General features: G+C 35.7%; 1 protein-coding gene across 3 annotated transcripts in view; it reads right to left on the reverse strand.

The window, feature by feature from the left end:
• TRDMT1 (tRNA aspartic acid methyltransferase 1) overlaps positions 1-20,996 on the reverse strand; it is a 43,401-nt gene that overhangs the window by 10,432 nt on the left and 11,973 nt on the right. For 2 of the 3 annotated variants that reach the window (XM_045183674.2, XM_024575825.3), the window contains exons 2-8: positions 17,654-17,763; positions 8,471-8,547; positions 6,294-6,365; positions 5,610-5,675; positions 4,256-4,325; positions 2,784-2,867; positions 1,117-1,460 (exon numbers count right to left, since the gene is read on the reverse strand). In XM_045183674.2, coding sequence (XP_045039609.2) covers positions 1,117-1,460; positions 2,784-2,867; positions 4,256-4,325; positions 5,610-5,675; positions 6,294-6,365; positions 8,471-8,547; positions 17,654-17,763 — 823 coding nt within the window. The remainder of the gene's footprint in view (positions 1-1,116; positions 1,461-2,783; positions 2,868-4,255; positions 4,326-5,609; positions 5,676-6,293; positions 6,366-8,470; positions 8,548-17,653; positions 17,764-20,996) is intronic. The other variant, XM_045183671.2, reaches the window with a different exon arrangement.

The following is a 20,996-nucleotide window of genomic DNA, read 5'->3' on the forward strand; positions in this document are numbered from 1 at the left end:
CCTCTGATTACTGTCAGTTTGTTCTTAGTTTCAATGTCTCTGGTTATATTTTGCTTGTTTGTTTTGTTGATTAGGTTCCACTTAAAGGGGAGAGCTAACTATTAGCTGGCTTATTATGCTAAGTAAAATAAGCCAGGCAGTGAAAGAATAGAAAACTTCTTTATGTACTTACATGCAATAATATCCGATTCATATATTGTGCAATAAAAAACGGCACATAATAATGTATTTAATGTGTTACCACTTACTTAAAGAAGGGGGTAAAATATACATGTATATTTAAATACACCCTCACACATAGGACCTACCTCTGGAAGATTAGATAGTAAATTGAAATTACTGGTTGCATGTAGAAAGGGAAACTGAATGGGGAAAAGACAAGAGTAGAAGAGAGTCTTAAAATCTTAATACCTTTTATATTTTGAACCATAAGAATATGTTACTTATTTTTAAAACTGAATAAAATTAATTAATTAATTCATACTGACCCAAGTATATGTTTATTGATTTTAGAAAGGAAGGAAAGGGGAGAGAGAAAAAGAGAGGAAGGGATACTGATCGACTGCCTCCTGCATGCGCGCCGACCAGGGACGGAACTCCACAACCTTTTGGCATATGGGACAATACTTCAGCCACCTGAGCCACCCAGCGAGGGCAAAACTGAATAAAATTTAAAATATACTCTAACATGTGCCAGATGATTCAATTTTATATTTTGATACTAAAATTTAATTTCTTCTTCTATACTGATCATGAGTGGACATAAATTTTTGAGGTCTGATGTGCCATGAAAAAGAAGTGCTAAAAATCAGCAATTCAGCATCTTTACAAATAATGTTTCTACCGCGGGTAATTAAGCTCATACGAAAGTCACCAAACAAACAGCATCGTCTTTTATGGGCACTTCTGTGGGTTCTGCACATAATGTTCTGCCAAGAAGGAATTTTTACTTGTGCACTCTATTGGAACATGAAAGCAGACCATTAAGGGGAAAAACTCATTCTAGCAGAAACATTTTGTAAAATGCTCCTTGTTTTGAGAAGAACTACACAAAACAATGGGTACAAAAACCTGGTTATTGTGGACATACTATGAATAGAGTCTCTTAAAACCTACCCTTTCGTAAAGCACATGGACCTTCTGCACGTGGGCTTAACAATGTCTAACAAAAGAGCATATCGCAGCAATGACTTCGGTGGTAAAAAGTACTGATCTGTGTCAACGTCGTCTTCAAGAAAATCTTGTAGCATTTGCACAGAGAGGTCACTGTCCTGTTGATGTTTCCGGTCAATTTCTTCAGCAGTTTCAAGCTTATAAAGAATGGCTTCTTTTCCAGAACATTGTCTGCTGCTATCAAAGCAAACATTTGGTTCCGTTTTCTTTCCTTCAATTTTCTTTTCTGCATCTATTGCATGTTTTTGAGGATGTTCAAATTCAATTTGGGGAAAGTCCATCAGTACCTAGCATTAAGCAAAAATACACAAATTGTACAAAGCTTTATTAAAAATAAAAGAAATTAATAACATCTAGTCAACATTATACAAAAAACCTTTTAGTCTTTATAGAGTCATTAAGAAGATAAAAACTGTGATTTACTTGCATTTATGCAAATTATTACAATTTTTTCTTCTACAGCTTTTGTGTCATCTGGCTGCAAATGATTTATTTCATGGAGTTACTACTTTCTGTATTTATTAATAAACATTCAACAAAGTAACAGATATTGAATAAATGTAGAACATGTAGGACATATCTGTGAAAAAAGTTTAGAAAGCAACATTAGCATTTTTGGAAACTGTGCTTTGAAAAAGCCCACTTTACCCCTTTATCAAAGAAGAAAAACTAGAACATACCCATGATCTAAAGAAAAAGTAGTAACTAAAAAAAAACCACTTTCACCCTGAAAGGTTATTTCTACTCTTGAGTCCCATAAGGAAAAACTTGTTCCTACAAAACATATAACTATGTATAAAGTCCTATTTTGGAGGGGAAAAAAGTTCCAGGAATATTTAATGATGAATCTTTGTAAATATACTTTATACATTCTTTTTGGAATCGCCCACTATGGGACGGGGACTGTGCTGATATTGGAATGCAGGGGACTGAAATTACGCTACTGACCCCGTTAGCAGGACATGACTTTAAGTTCTTACCTGTGATGGCTATGGAGAGCTTTACCTGAACCACTGAAGCTCTATTATTCAGACCAGCTGCTGACAAAGCATGTACAACTGCCTCCATAATTAGATACCCTATTATAGCAACTGAGCATTTTATTCTAGTTTGTACCATCATTACTACTTTTAATCAATTAAGGCTAAATTACATTCAACAAAAATGCAACCAATGCATGAAAATACTCTTAAGCCATTTTTTAAAGATAGTATAATTGAATTTTATCAAAAGTAGTCAATGGGTTTTGTTGGGAGAATTATGATAAATGCAAAATAGTCAATGGTCAGAAGGTAAATTATAGAAGGAAAAGGAGGATAACAGCATTAATGGTAATTTTTAAAAACTTTTAACTCATTTTTTTTCTAATGATGAAAGAAAAGTGTTTTGTTTAAAGCAATAAAACTGGCATCATTAGAAAAAAGTGCCTAGGGGATAGACCTAGGGCATGGTCTATATCATAGGTTCAATTATATATATATATTATATATAATATATATATAATATATATAATTTCCACAAAGTAGTTCTTGAAATAAATTAGCACGCTGAGATACATTTCCAATAGATAAATAATAATAATGAAATAACAACAACAACAACAATAATACCTGACCAGGGGCTTGAAAAGGTAATGGCTCTGACTGAAGCTTTGCAATCAGGAAATACCGTAGCCTTGAATTTGGAATGCCAAGCTGGAAATTAAAGACATCTGTATCAACCGTTAGCATCTAGTAAAGAAACTCAGAGAGGGATACATTTAGCCTCTGCTATAAAAAAATTCTATTACTGAGTTGTGGAAGACTTCTTTGCACCAACCCTTAAACCCTTTAAACTGCTTTTTCATACCTTATTTTGAATGAAATAAAGATTGAATCTGATAAATCATATGTCTATGAGTCACTTTCATTTTATATTTCCCAGGAAAGAAGTTATATAGACATTTTTACATTCATTATTGATACTATGTACCTATAAAGAAATAAAATACAGCTATTCTTAGCTATTTATTTCCTCATTTTATTAAAAAAGGATTCACCAAATTTTAAAAGTAAAAGGCAATAAAAATGAAATAAAATTTGAGATTTGATATATTGCCAATTTCCACAGCTGGACATCTAATTTTTTTATATTGGTGTTAATTTAGTTTTAGGTTTAAAGCATAACAGTAGCCTATACAGTCCATTAAAGATAGTTCCACATATGAAGTAAGTGTTTATTCGATAAAAATTTATTAAATAAAGGAACGGACTGAAAAGAGGAAGACGGATGGAGGTTACAAGCCCCGTACCACCCAGGGCATCTATCACCCCGGCCCTGTGCAATGTGGGTTGGCCACAAAGTAGTGCGATACCTCGGATCCTACAGAGAAGTCATTGTGAATGGTAAGGTTTTTTTAATGTACTTGATTTGCAGTCTTAGGGTGTACTTAATTTCAGTAACAACAACAGAAATAAAAACAAAAATATGGACATTAATTTTTGAAATGGGTTTTCTTCTAATGTTAGGGCAAAGCATTGTAAAATAGGTAAAAGGTGATAATTGTAAAAATAGGTAAAAGGCTAATAAACACAAAGATTAAAAAATAGACAGTGATACTTATAATATCAAAAATCTACCAAATTCTTATCATAATCAATTTCTCAGCCATGAAATAGAAGCAATGTTTGTATTTTAATGGTATGCCCCCCCAAAGGAATTAGAAAGTATCCTATGTTCATTCTGTTTTCTATTCTGGATTATTTTGAAGCATTACTAAACTACAGCACACCTAGTTTGTAAATACCGTATTTCACATATTTTTCAAAACATCTTTTTTTGTGTGTGGAAAGAAAAAACATCTTTTTTTTTTCTGTGTAGAAAGAAAAATATATTCTCTGTGAGTTTCAAGTTATATAATATATATTTTTCATAAAATATGTATAAGTGAATCCATAGGCCTGTACTATATTCTTTGAAAGTAAAACCCATGTCTGAACTAATTGTAAGATTTACCTATATTATCCATATAGATACATTCTTCTTACTGATTCAAATTCCCTTTGAGAAAATTTATATAAGAGTTTATAATGTTGGTACCTACAGAGGTTGGTGATAATAGAAATTCTTGGTACTGAAAGCCGCAATTTTCTATTGTTTTTATTAACAGGTCTCTGAAAAGACAAAAATATAAAAGGAAAGAAAAAAGAAAAGCTTTCATCCTACAGTTGAAAATGGAGTTCTTACATAAAATATCATACATAAAACTGCATTTTAAGTGAAAACTGTACCTCCACTCAAGTTGTTTAGAAAGAATAATCCTAGGTCCTTATTAAGTCCAGTACTTAATAAATTATATTTCCCCCCAAAGGAGATAATTTCCATTATAAATAAATACAGTTATCAAATAATTTATCCAAACTGGTGAGAAACAGAATCATTCATGTACTGATAATAAATTTGCTACGTGCACTGGAACTATCTGTGGCAAATCAGATGGGGCAACACTGTTAGAGACAGCAGCTAAATCAAAAACTTGGATGTGCTCTCTCTCTCTAGCTGGGTCACCATCGGAAAGGGCCCTGACACGGGCTTGCTTCTCCCGTCTGACTGTGACAGAAAGTGCCTGTCCACAAGGCCAAATCTTTCTTTTTCTCTTTTGTCGATTAAATTTATTGGGGTGACACTAGTTAATAAAACAATGCAGTAAGTAAATAATAAAAATTGTATAGCTTTCAAGCGCACAATTCTATGATACATCATCTGTATGTTGCATTGTGTGCCCATCACTCAAGGTCAAATCTTCTGTCACTATATACCTATTTGATCCCCCCACCCCTTCCTTCTGGTAACCACCATACTATTGTCTGTGTCTGTGAGTTTTCATTTGTTTGTTTTTCTTGTTTGTTGATTTGTTGCTTTCAGTTTTGTACTGCACATGAGTGAAATCATACGACTCAACGTTTTCTCACTGACTTATTTTGCTTAACATGATATTCTCAAGATTCTCCAGTGGATGACTGGATGAAGACGTGGTACACATATGCAGTGGTACACTACTCAGCCATAAGAAAAGATGAAATACTGCCATTGGTGACAACATGGATGGACCTTTAGGACCAATTCTTACCGAAGACACTCCTGCTTCTAAAGAAATAGGCACCAATATACACACTTAAAACTGAGAAATATCTTCTCATTAAAGTGAGTGCTCATTCTGTGAACACTCAAACATCAGAATGGGAAAGACTCAGTTAAACTTAACCTTGTGATGCTTTATATTATTAATTAGTCAGAATCAACATTCTCAATAAAGTAAGTAACATATGATATAAAATTTCAGAATGTACACGTTTATTTCTAAGATCTTTATTTCACAATAGCTCCTACTATATTTAACACTATTTAATATATTTATACTATGTTAAAGATGAACACAAGACAAATACATTTGTTACCTTGTAGAAGATACTTCAAAACCTTTAACATTTTCTAAAAGAATATACTTCGGTAATTTTTGTAATCTAAAAAAAATACAAAAACAAAAACAAATGGAATTCCAAAAATCTCATTTCTAAGAAGTAAGATACAAAGAAAATCCTTACTGTGGGAAATACGATGTAAGTAATTTCCTGAACTCTCTTTTTTTAATAAAAGAATTGTATAAGGGATGAAAACAACTCATTTTATTCATTTTTTCCCATTAATAGTGGCACACCTGATAAAGTTAACATCTGAAATGTCAATTTCCATTGAGTTTATCTCAAAACATGGTTTCACACAGAGCCTCTGCACCGCAGCTCAGAGGGCTGCCCTGTACACCGAATGGTGACTCCCAGGGTTGGCGCAAGCTTCCAGGCCATGGGCACCGGCATTCGCTAACAAAAGCTTCATCTGCATTGATACTATGAGCACAGGCAATAGAATTCAGCTATTGGCTATAATCCCCTGTCACTCACTGTAGTGGCAACTGTGGAATCAGAACACACTTGCAGTTATTAGTCAGGGCAGAGGATAAATGACTGCGCAGTATCTCGAGGCAGCACGCATACAATGCTAATTCCTATACAATGACCAACATCACATCCCCAGGTCCAGAGTTTTAAATTTAGGGTAAGTCTGTACAGGAATCTGAGTTTTACCTTGGGAGGATATCTAGAACATATAAGAAGCTATTTGTCCTTGGATCAGTCACATCACCTTGCAGACCAATTCTAAAGGGATTGAGAAAACACATAAGTTTATCAAGAATCTTACATAAAGATACCAGATTACATTTAAAAAGTCAAAACTAGTGAATTAAAATTAGTTGGTCTTCACAAAAAATATGATCATCCTTGTTGCTACAGAGAACAAAATGAGTTTATTCATTTAATTTTTTTTAGAAAGCCTTATCTATCTAATAAACACACTTAAAATTTATTTTTACAAAACAATATGCCAATAACTTGCATAAGGCAAAGACCAAGAAGTCAGTGGTGAAGAATAAAGTCAATTACCCTCTTAAAATAACTTGGATTAGGAAAGATACATGCACACACACACACACACACAAGCTAATGGCAATATTTGCTCTGCCCCAAATGAGATAACAAAAGTTCCAGTCAATGAATGAGCTGCTTGGGTAGGCTGGCAACACCATCTAAGCAGATCAAAGTAGTAGGGAAAACTAAGCTAATCTTGTCCAGTGTAAAAAGGAGAGACTTAAGCTGGCTGAAGTCTTGATTCTACAAACAGGAGTTGCAACTTTGTTACTTACACCAACTAGATCAAAACAGATCATTTAAATAGGCAGTATTTGGACTAGCAATTATTTCTTACAAATAAGATTCAAAATAGTTAATTGTCTAACCACTATGCTGTATACCCAAAACTAACAGAAAATAATACTGAATGCCAACTGTAATTGAAATTTTTTTTTAAAACATTCAAATTATCAAGCAGGAAGAAAGACTTGGATTGGGCCACAGGAGTAGAAAACAGAGGACCATGCAACTTACTAGCCTCCTACTCTTAAATAAGTTACTTAACATCACGTGTCAGTTTCCTCATACCTGAAAGCAAGGCTAAAACCATCAGTGGGCCTGAGGTTTAAATGGGAGATTAGAGTGGATTTGAACAGATCCCTCAGAAATCTTGTGTTCTTCTCACTCTGGCCCTTCCCTTTCAGCATCCAAGCGATGACAGTAGTACAGAATCAGTTACTGCTACCGCCAGCACAAGGCTATATAATGGAGCTGAAAAACTATTGCCTAGTGATGTAGCCATCATAGCATCATACATAGCCAATGCATCACCTGTTCGTGGGGATACTGACATAAACAGACTTACTGCACTGCCAGTCCTATGAAAGAACAGCACATATAATTATGTACAGTACATAATACTTGGTAGTGATAATACCAAGTGATAATCGACCATGTTGGTTAAATAATGGCTTATGTATTTATTATACTATACATTTTTTTTATCATTTTAGAGTGTACCTTTTTTACTTTTTAAGCTAAGTTTGCTGTAAAACAGTATGCCAGGTTACCTTGGCAAGAGCCTCATCTATATAACGTTTTCAGCATGTCCCTTGATTGCATCGTTTTGTTTTGTTTGATTTAATCCCATGTTGTTTTATAAACCTAGAGTAGCCTAAGGGTGCAGTGTGTATAAAGCCTACAGAAGTGCACAGCAATGCCCTAGGCCCTCACAGTCACTTACTCACTGACTCACCAGAGCAACTTCCAGTCCTGCAAGTTCCACTCACGGTAGATACTCTATACGGGTGTACCATATTTTATGTTTTACACCATATTTTTACTGTACCTGTTCTATGTTTTGATATGTTCAGACACCTAAATGCTTACCATTGTGTTGTAATTGACTACAGTGTTCAGTACTGTACATGCTGTACAGGTGTGTGGCCCGAAGCAGCACATAACCAGAGGACCCAGACGTGTGTCAGTGCGCTCCGTGACGCCTACACAAGGACGACGTCGCCTGGCCACGCATTTCTCAGAACGTACCCCTCCCGTGAGGAGGCACAGATTGTATCTTCTCAGGCAGTACAACAGAGGTCCCATGTGGCCACTGCACATCCACTACTGACCAAATCACTTCGCTCCTGTGGCAGTAATTGCTATTTTCTTCATAATTAACAATGAATTATAAATATGAATAGGTAAAATAAATTATTTTTGAAAAGTTTCAAAACTATGAAAATGCAGGTGATACACCTCAAAGTGTCCATGCTCAAAACTATGGTATGCTTTGATTTAACTAGTCCTTCCAAAGTACTCTTTCTCAACAGAGAAATATTTATTGTACATACCTTGTGAACGGCTGACAGGGAGGGCTCATTAGAATCATATCGAAAGATAATCTGTCAAACTCTTCTAACGTAATGCCCTGAGGAACAAACATTTGGGAGGGGAATGTAAAGAGGTATAGAATGCGAAAGGAGTAAAAATGCTATTTATAAATATATCAGAAATTATAACAGTTAATAGTTTTATTTACAATACCTAAAAGTTTATGTAACACAATACTTTTCAAATCAACTTCAGTTAAACTAACTTTCCAAAGCAATCTTGTGGAGGAACCAAGATTATGAAAAATTAAGCAACTTTCCCCAAGCCCCAGAGCCGGCCGAAGCAGAGCTCTAGCAGTCCTCTCCTGGGTCCTAAGCATTTCTTGCCACCAAGATACCGTTGTGTTTTCCAGAGTCACACATGGAGAGCTTTATTTTATAACAAATGATTTTCGGCATAGGGTCAAAGAAGTTTTAAACACCTCCCCATCAGTAATTTTCTACTTAGGAAACGGGATGTACTGACCAGTCACCATCCCTTTCATGTATGTGTCTGTCAACATAACACCAAATGGAAACTGGTCCTGCTGTCGGTTATGCAAAATTATGTTGTTCTATAGTCGTGTCTAGTCAAAGAACTTCAAAAGATTGTAGATGAAGTTCATCAAAGTAACCCCTACTGAGCTAAGCAGTTGGAAAATGCGCTATTTTGCTCTGTTCTACGTATCAGAAGATAAAGTACAGAGAAACACAAGTCACGAGTTTGCCAGGTCTCATGAAGCGCTCCTAGTGTGCACTCTTAACCAGGGAGTTAAAGCAGCAAGCCCAGAACCCACCGCTCCTGATCATGACACGTATCTGCGGAGTTTGAGTACACGAATAAGTGGGAAAAGCTGTACTCTGAGTTCCGTAAAGACTGAGTTAACCTGGGGAACACATTAGTTGTCTCTACTGTATCAAAGTTTAAATGTACATGTCTACCATTTTTAACTCACAGGCTTTTAAGTAATTCAGGATATACATGTAAAATGAAATCAAAATTTAATATTAAAAAGTTCCTAAACACCTCTGGAACATTGGGTCCTAACAAAAAACAATTTGGAAATCGTACAGTGAACAGTCCGTCAGAAACACGCGGCAGGGAGAACAACCAGACTGCACATCACACCCAAGTTAGCCGGTCAGCACACAGCCATGTGATGCGCAGCTTCCTGATTTCCTAACTTAGATGTGGACTGATGCCGGCTAAGTTCCTAGAACCAAGGTAAAATTAAACAACAATCTTTTACAGCAGGAGAATCCTGAGGTAAACAGAGCTAATAGCTCCAATACAGCTAGACATGAAAAATTACAAATTTAAAGGATTCTTGAAAACTGTTTTTTTTTATAGCGCAATCCAAATGACAGAGCAGTTATGCAAAAAACAATCACTCACATGACTCAACTTTCTTTAACCTGGCATTCTAGGTCAATAAATGTGTTGCGCTTCAAGCTATGGATATACACAAATTATCTTTATAGAGTTGACCCTTGAACAACATAGGTGTGAATTTCACGGGTCTACTTATCCATAGATTTTTTAAAATAAATAACGTTTTCGCACTACATGTGGGAGTCCACAGACCTGGAGGGCTGGCCATATGCATTGATCTACGCCAGCGATTTTCAGCCTTTTTGATCTCCTGGCACACATAAACTAATTATTAAAATTCTGCGGCACATCTGACAAAAAAATAGGCACAATTTTGATTCATTCACATTGGACAGTTATTTTTGTGTTGGCTGTTGTCTTTTTTTTAATTTGACAATCTAAGGTAAAAGAGGTCAGTGCCCCTGACTAAATAGTCAGGTATTACATGTTTTAAAAATTCTTGTGGCACGTCTGCAAATTTTGGTAGACACAGTGGGGTCCTGGAACTAATCCCTCACAGATACCGAGGGACAACTTAAGTTTTTGGAAAGTCAAACGTTGTATGGGATGCATGTTTTACAGTTACTGTCTGCTGCCAAATGCAGACTCAAGAAAAAGGGGTCCTCACTCTTTCTGTCTGACGGCGGCAGCCAAGGTTGAATGGGGGACAAAAAAGCTGTACGTGGATTTTCGATGCACGGGGGTCAGTGCCCCTGACCCCTATGTTGTTCAAGGGTCAGCTGTAATTTGACATTATAAAGCTAATGGAAATCTATTCTTTTTCCGTAAGCTGGCAATACAGGTTAATGAAAACAGCTTTGCTTTCATAGAACATTAGATTAACTCAGTGTGGTAACAATGTTTATCACATATTAACGAGCAGTTTTACTTGTCTCTCTACTTCTTTATTCCTTCTTTTCTTAGAACATTTCCTGGGTATTCTTATATTTAATTTTCACTTAAACTTTAGGGAGAATTTTGTAGATTAGAAAACAACTTTTGACTATTTTAGGGTATATATAGTTAATCTGAAGAGAAAGAAAAAAATTGTACAATGTTGTCATCCTGTGCAACATACTTCTGTTTCTCAAATCTCTTTTATTCCCATACGGGTCATGCAGATTTCTTGTAAAGTTTATTTCTTGGTGTTTGTAACTTTCACTTAGCTACTATAAATAAAAACTTTCTTCTATTGTATTTTCTAATGTGTTTTACTTACATATAGTAAACTGCTGGCTATCAAATCCTTGTAACCAGCCTCCTTATTAAGTGTACCAATTGTTCATATTATTTTAGTTGACTATTAAATATACTAATAGTTTCTTATACTATTTTTTAGCACAATATATTTTGTATTTTGCAGGCATATACAATTATTCTTTGGAATCCTCCTTAACATACACTATTCCTCTTATGTAAGTGCATTAGCTAATATCTACAACAATATTAAATAATAGTGCACATCCTTGTCTTATTCATTATCTTCACGAGAATGCTTTTTTAAGGATTTACTATTTAACATGTTACTGGATTTGGAGACATGTGTATGTGTGTGTGTGCATACCTGCTCACATAAAATCAGTGTTACATATATCTTGTGGTAGTATTCATTTGTTCTAATTTTACTAAGAGAAACTGAAAGTGATCAGAAAGACACTACATTCTGTCAAATGTTTTCTAGCATATAGGATTGCGCTTTTCAATTGTCAACATGTTACATAATATTAATAGAATTTCTAAATACTAAGCTACTTTTGTATTCCCAAAATAAAATCCATTTTGGTTATGCTTTATTATTCTTTTAATGTGCTTCTGATCCATTTGGTCATATTTTACACAGAATTTCTGAGTTTACATATTCATAAGACAATGGTTTGCCTATTTTGTAGCATATAATAGGCATTCGATAAAGCTTACTGAGTGGGTATTTCCTACCGTTTCATGCCCTATGAACCCTGATGTTATTTTGTACATGAATATTCATGACGAATGTTTTTTTAAGTATTGTACTAATTATCATTAAAAAGTAACTTTCTATGACTCTTAAATGCTTTATGCCTTTAAGCCCATCTTTTCTAATATTAATTCTGAACCCCTTGTTTATCCTTTGTTGGCATTTGCCTGGTATTTGCCCATTTTTAAGTACAATATGTTGCTCATTAAACAATGCTCATAATTCATTAATATTTTGAGTATCTTCCATATGCCAGGCACTGTGCTAGGTCTGGGAATACAAAAATGAACAAGGTTTCTGTTCACATAAAGTTTACATAATCGTGACTTATAATTTCTCATTTTCTGCCTAAATAAATCACAGATTTGAGTTTTATTACTAGTTTTCTTTATAACAGAGGGGTCCCGCTCCTGGTTGAAAACCTCTCTGTGATTTTTCAGGCCTGATGACCATTGATCACAAAAGCTCTGCCCGGGAGGGGACAGGCTTCACTGGGGATGCCGCCCAACGGCTGCAGAATGGGGGCAGGGCAGTGCACCTCAGCCTCTGAGGGCGGTTGCAGTCACGGTCTCAGGTCCCTGGGCCAGTGGTGCTCTTCACATATTTGCATTCCTAGGTCCCTTTATCCTTTATCAGAGACCTTGCGCAGAGGTGCTCTTCAGGCACCCTCTATTTCCGCCAAGGTCTCCTTAGGGGAGAAGGGAGAAACCTTGAAGATATTTCTCCCCACTTCCACTAACAGTACTTTCCACACCTGGCCTTATCCCCCGTGACCAGCCTTCCCGCAACGTCGAGGGCTCCCTCAACAGGGAGCTGACCCCACGTCTGTGCTGATCCACCAACTCTCCACCAGGGTGCTGTCACATGGAGAAATAAAACGGGGGTGTCTGCATTTCTTCTGCGTTTTAGAGACTTGCATTTATCACCACAGTACATAATTAAGGTTTCACTCTTTCATTTGCCTTGTTGCTCTAATCAGCTACTCTAACCCCTGAAAGCTCAGTAGTTCCCAGCTCAACTGAGTGCCTTACAATAACACTAAATATTGTCCTAAAAATCTATAGCTTCATTCACCCTTCGAAGATAAATGTACTTTTTAGTCTCACTTTCCTTTCCTACTCCAATTACATTATTATTTCTACACCGCAAAGGTTTACATTTTCACTCTGTTTTCTAACCATAATTTCTTCCTAACAAGGCAGCTTCATTCCTGGGTTTTCTACTTGGTTCATCTCTTGCTTTGTTAGATTAAGTGATCAAGTAATTTTTTTCAATAAAGCACCGTGGGTAGTATAATTCATGAGTTGCTATAGGTTGTTATTTTAGGAAATTTTTCATCTATTTCTGTTAATATTTTTGTTACATTTGTTTTATCATCTTCAGGGGCACTAATTATGTTTCTCATGGATCACTTTTGTCTTCAGTAGTTGTTTGTTCTGCAACATTCTGACCTGTATTGTTTTCCATTTTATTTTGCTTCATTTTTCTCAAGTTCCACCCTTCATGACCTATTTGCGGCACTAGCCATTTTACTTTTTGCTACTCTGACATGACTTTTATTTCTATAGTTATTTCATTTTTCTCCTGTTTTGTTTTTTTCAGACCACTGATACTTTTCAAGCCCTACTATTTATTGTCTTATTGCTTTTTGAACTTTATATACTCATGTATTTATTTGAGTTCTTGTTTTGCATATATCATGTTTTATTTTAATGTTTCAAGCTCCCACAGACATGTTTGAAATTTTCTTCTGCTTCTTACTGGTATTTTTCTGTTGTACATTCTATATGTAAACCTAGGAGTTTGCTGAAAGACAAGGTGAAACTGTGGCAGCCCTATTCAGGTAGTTTGTGGCTGCACTGTTCCCAGGAAGAACCTGCAATACCCTTTCATCTAAGAGCATGATGCCTTTGTCCCTAACCCAGGTCGCATGGAGGGCAGGCAGAAAGCATGCAGAGGTTGCAATGACCCTTTAAGCCTAGTGATTTAAATTTTTAAGTGTCTCTTCTCCTAATTTTGAACAAATAATTGCTGGGCATATTGGTCTCCTCCCTTGCCATTCTATCCTTTTTCAAGCTGCACAAACTATGTAGAGGTCTGCATGCGGTTTTGCCATCCTCATTCGATTTTGTCCCAGCTCCACTGCACATATTCTTCACAGCTTTTGGTTTGGGCTTATGGCTAAATCCTATTTTAATTAATAATGATTTTCCATCCCCTCTTTTCTATTCTTTTCTTATTTCTATTAGAAAAAGGAATAAAGTTTTGGAGTAGAAATATATTTTTATGCCACATTCAATCAGTCTACTCAAAGAGTATGGTTTACAAGTCCAACTTCTGCACTAAATAGTAAGTTCTGAAAGGCAAAGACTGTACCTTAGTTATATCTGTCTTCCCTTGAAAAGCTAAATGCCTTGCATAAAGCAAATGTTCAAATGATCAGTATATGCTGTTTTATTAAACACAGAATCCCTAAAGCCTCTCATCACTTCTAAGTTCTCCATTAACCTCCTATCCCTTTTTAAATATGAGGTAGAATCTACCAATATAAACAGATTCAACAATGAAAGAGATGATGAAATTAGCCAAGATTTTAAAACAGTCATTATCAATATTATCAATTTGTTCAAGGACCTAAAGAAAGAAAATGAGACATATGAGAAAATTGAAAATATAAAAAAGAATTAAATGAAAAAACATCTGAAATGAAAAATTACACAATGAAAAAAACACACAAAACCCTGAAGATACAGCAATACAGTGTGTTTCCAGTAGAATAATAATATGAAAGAAATATTTATATATACACAGATACACATACCCACACCCAAAGCACACATATAAATTAGAGGTAAGTGAGGATAGGAGACGGACAAAATATTTGAAGCTATAATGGCCAAAACCTTCCCAAATTTGATAAAAACCAGAAATAAGAAAAGCATAATGAGGACAAAGCAGTATGAATAAAGAAAAATATACAAAAGCTCATCAAAATAAAATTCATGAAAGTAAGTGATAAAGACAAAATCTTAATTGCATCCAGAGAAATAAACAATAAATTAGGAGAAAAGAAAAGATTATAACTTCTAGTCAGAACTTAAGCAAACCAGGTAACAATGAAAAGACTTTTAAATTAATTGAATGCTATGAAAATGTCCTTGAAAAATGAATACAACCAATGAGTCAATGAAAATTGTATTTCACAATAGAAATATATAAAATTCTTCTCCACTCTAAAAGAGATGAGATAATCTGTCACCTGCCAAATGTACATGACAGGAGATGCTAATGGAGGTGTTTCAGGAAGAAAAAATTATATCACATGAAAACTTTGATTATAAAAAGTGAAGAGTGCAGAAAATAGTGGAACCATAGGTAAATATAAAATATTACCTGCCCTTTTAAAACCCTTTAAAAAATATTGCACTACTTAATCCAAACAACAACAACAGCGTGTTTTGGGGTCTGTAACACATACAGCAGTAAAGTGCACAACAGCAATAGCAAAACAGACAGGAAGGTGAAAGGAAAGTACACTGTTACAATGTACCCACGAAATATTATAATGATAGTTGAAGGTAGCCTCCCATGAATTAAACATACATGTTGTAAACCCTAGAAGAGTCACTAAGGAAATAAAAGATATATAATAAGATATACCTAAGAAGATAAGAGAATGATGAAATATTTTTAAAAATCAAAAGGCAGGCAGAAAAAGAGGGAAAATTTTTTTTTTAAAGATTGGAAAAACAGAAAAGAAATGACGAAGAATTAAGTCCAACAATATTAACAATAAGACTAACAGCAAATGGTACAAACACTCCCATTAAAGGCAGAGATTCTCAGGATAAGTAAAAAAATCAAGACTGAACTGTATGTTGTCTACAATAAGTCTAATTTCAATATAAAGACACAGATAGGATAAAATTAAAAGCAGGAAAAGTATATATGCACAAATACTAATCATAAGAAAGTGGAAGTGGCTATATTAAAATCAGGAAAAGTAGACTTCAGAAGAAGCAGGGGGAAATGGGGTAAACAAAGATTTCTTAGGACACAAAAAAGTGTCCCATAAAAGAAAAAAGTAATAAATAATTTCTGAACTTTTATAAATTCAGTAAAGGAAATAAAAAGACAAGTTACAAAAGTAGAGAAAATAATTTTATACATATTTCTAACAAACAACTTGAATCCAGAAAACTTAAACAACTCTTTAAACTAAATAACACAAATATGCCAAATAATAAAAATCGGGCAAGAAGTTTCATCACAGAACATAGAAATGGCCAACAAGCATGTGAAAAGATACTTAATATTGTTCATCATCAGAAAAATGCAAATTAAATTCACAATACCACACAAAAAAATTGCAATACCACTATATGCTCATGGAGTAGCTGAAATGTAAAAGACTGACAATAGCAAGTGTTGATAAAATGTAAAACAACTGAAACAATTAAACACTGATTTTGAGAATGTAACATGGTACAAACCCAATGGAAAACAATTAGCATTTTCTCATAAAGGTAAAGAAACTTACCATATAACCCAACAGTCCTGCTCTTAGGTATCTATCCACAAGAAATAACAAAGGTCTACACAAAGGCTTGTTCGTGAATGTTCATAAGAACATTTTTATAATAGTCAAAAGCTGGAAACAGCCTAAATGTCTATCCATATCATATGAGTGGATATACATAATATAGTATATAATATTCCATTCTACAGAATATTACTCAGCAGTGATAAGACAGACTACTGATAAACACAAAACATGGATACATTTTTGTACACTAAAAAGTACACTAAATAAGAGTTACTGACAAAAAATTACACTTAAGAGTTTTATTTATGATATACTAGAAATCAAAAACTTGATCTGTAGTGACAGAGCAGATCCGTTAGCTGGGGCCGGGGTCAGAGACTGACTAAAACGGGGCACTAAGGAACATCCCAGGGGTGATGGATGTCCTAGGTGTAGACTACGATGGTTGTGGTTACACTGTTGCATGGATGGGTCAAAACTCAAGTTGCACCTTCAACTGGGTGCACCTTCAACTGGGTGCAACTGGTTGAAATTGGGAGAAAAAAACAATTTCGTACTGTTTTAAAAATAATGTACTTCAGTGTTAAATACTTCTGCTTAGCTCATCATATGTGAAATAGTACCTTTACCTTTGACAGGCTGGCTAAAATAAGTAATAGCAATTTTTTTGCCCAGTTGGGCCTTTCTTTCTGAAATTGTAAGTGAACACAATGATAGTGCCTGTTTATACTGTGAAGTGGGTATTGTTAAAGACACACGGGAGCTTTCTCACGGTCAGGCTAAGCCTTGTGAATGTATGATCTACAGAGAAACCACTGTAGTTTCACCTGCTGATGCTGTCTGACAGAAAACGAATTTGTCATGTCCTTTCCCCTCCCTACTCCCCCCAAAAGTAATATCCAGTGACTGCCTCCCTTGTTTTCACTCCCTCTATATCATACATATAATTTGTACATGAGTATTGCTTAAAAGTGAAGATTCAAGCAAAGTTTAATGTAACTACAAAGCCAGGCATTTAGAAGTCAAGCATCTTCTTACATTTCAATCCTTTCTCTCAGACACCCAAATACTGGTCTTGGTCTTTCTCTCTCTCTCAAGTTGGAGATTAAAAAAATAATAATGCAGAAAATAGCATGTTATCCTTTGATAGAATATAAAACACTAATTCCTTTCTCCTAAACTTTTTCATTTATATATGACTTATCCTTGAATTTGGATACTAGCGTCTTGCAGTGTTTGTCAGTCGCATTTTCCTCGCTTATACTTATGAAGACAATAATAATAGTTACTCACTTCAATGGTCTTGGCCAGTAACTGTGTGTGGGGGAAATTACGCTTGTACACTGCGTTAGCAACATTGTTCACATCAATGGCAGCCACCACCTGTGCCGGTACACAGCTTTCTGTAAGGAGAAGTGGGATATCTTCAAATGTAAAGTCCTTAATATCGACTTGTTCATAACAGAAAGAAGTCAAAACAACAAATTTTGCAGCACATTCCTCACTGCCTTCATTACCTACTGCAGCAATTTTCAACCAGTGCAGGCATGCACCCTGCTGTGCCACAAAAATTTTAAAACAAGCAATGCCTATTTAGTCAGGGCACTGTCCTCTTTGCCCTCAGACTGCCAAATAAAAAAATGACAACAGCCATCCAGCACGAATGAATCAAAACTGCACCTGTTTTCTGCCAGATGGGCGTGCCACAGAATTTTAGTGACTAGTTTATGTGTGTCAGGAGAGGACAAAGGCTGCAAATCGCTGGTCTAGTTGGATCTCAAACTGCCAACTGCTGCCCAGGCCAGGCATGAAGTGAAACATTTAGCGCTTCTATTCGTCTCTCTAACTGCATTCCAATGCTAAAAATAAGATTTACATATTTTAGTCATTGTCTCTTATACATGCTTTTACCCTCCATTAATATATAGGCTTAAGTTATACAAAAAATAGGAAAGAGAAGTAATTCTTACAAGCCATATCACTCGGAACCTTAGATAAATAACTATTTGTTCCTCAACGTCTAACGTTACTACAAAGCTGCTTCCCAATATCACTGAAAATGCTTTTAGGTAAGTTCAAGGAAAGTTTTTTTGTTTTTCGGGTTTTTTAAATAAAAACAGTCTGAGAAATAACTCACATACCACAAAATTCACCTGTTTAAGGTTTAGGTAAGTTTTTAAGTGAGAGAAACAATTAATAGGTGCCCAAATATGAAAAGTTCACAGACCAAATAGAAATTTGGACAGACCAAGAGAGACTATGGGAAGAGTAAGGGAAGTAACTGCAAGGGCATGCCTTCGCTGTCTTTCTGCTAAAGAAAAGCGCGTTCAAAATGCTTCTCAGATTCTGCCATAGTCTTTAAATGGCAGTCCAAATTTGAACTCTGTAAGCATAGCTGCTGTGATATTTTGCAATTATCACCCTCTTTCTTCCCCCAAACACACACAAAATCAGTTATGTGTATACCCTGTAACAATTCAAAAGAAAATATGAAGAGTTTTAAAAATAAAGGTATTTGAAACTTCTTAGGAAAACAATCAGATAAAATATCATAAAACTACATAGTAGCTCCAAATAGCTATTTCTTTAATACCCATTTGCTGTTAACAGCTTAGATAGCCCAAATATATATAAAAAGAAAGAAAAAAGAGAGAAAGAGAAGAAAGAAGGAAGGAAGGAAGGAAGGAAGGAAGGAAGGAAGGAAGGAAGGAAGGAAGGAAGGAAGGAAGGAAATAGGAGAAGCCAGGATTCATGAAGCAGGCATCTGGAAATAAAACCAGATCACAGAAGATGGGAAAAGAGGAAGGCTCACACACATTCAGAAATCACAACCATACACAGATGCCTAGAGATGACGCCAGAGAAAAAACAAGGGCACGTATGTCTCTAAGTAAATATATACTAAATGTCTGCTAGGCTCAAGACACTCGGCTAGGACCAATCATCTCCTAAGTACCCCGCTGCCTTGTACATAGGTCTCCAGAAACTTTGAGATCCAGTTAGTAATATCATAGGAAGTTACTTCCAACTGAGTGTAAATTCAACAACTAGTTACTTGCCATAATACAAAATAAATTTTAACTATAAACTGTATCTTTGTCAAAAGCATTAGAGAGATCTTGAAACATAAATAAGGAAGGCTTTTAAACAAACAAAAAGAAAGTATATAAAGATCACTGGCACTGGCTGATACGGCTCAGTGGATTGAACACTGGACTGTGAACCAAAAGGTCACTGGTTCGATTTCGGGTCAGGGCACATGCCTGGGTTGCAGGCCAGGTCCCCAGTTGGGGGAGTGTGAGAGGCAACCAATTCGATGTTTCTTTCCCTCTCTTTCTCCCTCCTCCCCCTCTCTATGAAAATAAATAAATAAAATCTTTAACAAAAAAAAATCACTTTGTAAAATCACAAATCTGTTATTTATGAGGTCTGTCCAGAAAAAGTCCAGCCATTGTTAATATAACAGAACGGTTTGTGCACCATTGATGTAACCTGATGGCCAAGGAGAATGTACTGGACTGCATGTGTGTGAACAATGACCACTTCACTGTGCTAGTCAGTGGGAGTGGTAGACGTCGTTGTGAGAGAATTTTTACTGTGTGGCCATCGAATTCAAAATGATTGAGTGAGCAGAGCAACGAATCTGCATCAAATTTTGTGTTGAGCTTGAACATTCCTCTGAGGAAACTATTCAGATGATTCAGAAGGACTGGCAGCCTCATGGCTACAATGAACCTGCTCATGCATCACGTCTCATACAGAGTATTTTTGTGAAACATCAAATCACCCAGGTGACTCAGCCCCGCTACAGCCCAGATTTAGTCCCCTGCAACTTCTGGCTTTTCCCAAAATTAAAATCACTTTTGAAAGGGAAGCGATTTCAGACAGTTGATGAGATTTGGGAAAATACGATGGGCAGCTGATGGCGATTGAGACCTGTGTGAGGTCCCAAGATGCCTACTTTGAAGGGGACTGAGGCATCATTGTCCTATGTACGACCTGTATCTTCTTCAATAAATGTCTGTATTTTTCACATTCCATGGCTGGATACCTTCTGGACAGACCTTGTATAATTCAGGTCAAGAACTAAGTTACTACTAACAATCATAACAGTTCAGAATTAAATAAACTTTAGAGAACTATTTAATTGGTTTGCTAAATAAAAGATGTGATTTGCAAGATGTAGCCTGCTTGCATTCTCACTTTATGTGCAGCAAACTGGGAGTGTGGAGTTGGTAAACAGCACTTTTTCTTTCTTTCAGGCTGGTTGAAAATCCAGGGTTGTGCTGGGTCTGTACTATGATCGATAATTAATTTTCTGTTCTTTTTTTACGTGCCTGGAAGATATAAAATCTGACAAGCAGCAATTGCCAAATGATTGCTTCCCGTGGTGACTCAAGAACAGATGAACTGGAAACTCTTTCTCAGGAACAACGGGCTTTTAAGTCAGTAAAGCAGTCACTGTCTGCACTGACTGATGCACATGTTTCAGGCTGTTCCACGATAGGATCTGCTGTGGAGCCTAAAAAGTTACTTCTGTGATGAGAAATGGATGTACTAAGGTAGTACTGATGCTAATTTTTCTGCCTTTTCAAAATAATTATTTGGGGGTATGGGTGTGTTTCTAAGGAAAATG

Source organism: Desmodus rotundus, chromosome 4 (genome assembly GCF_022682495.2).
Source record: "Desmodus rotundus isolate HL8 chromosome 4, HLdesRot8A.1, whole genome shotgun sequence".
Lineage (NCBI taxonomy): Eukaryota > Metazoa > Chordata > Mammalia > Chiroptera > Phyllostomidae > Desmodus > Desmodus rotundus.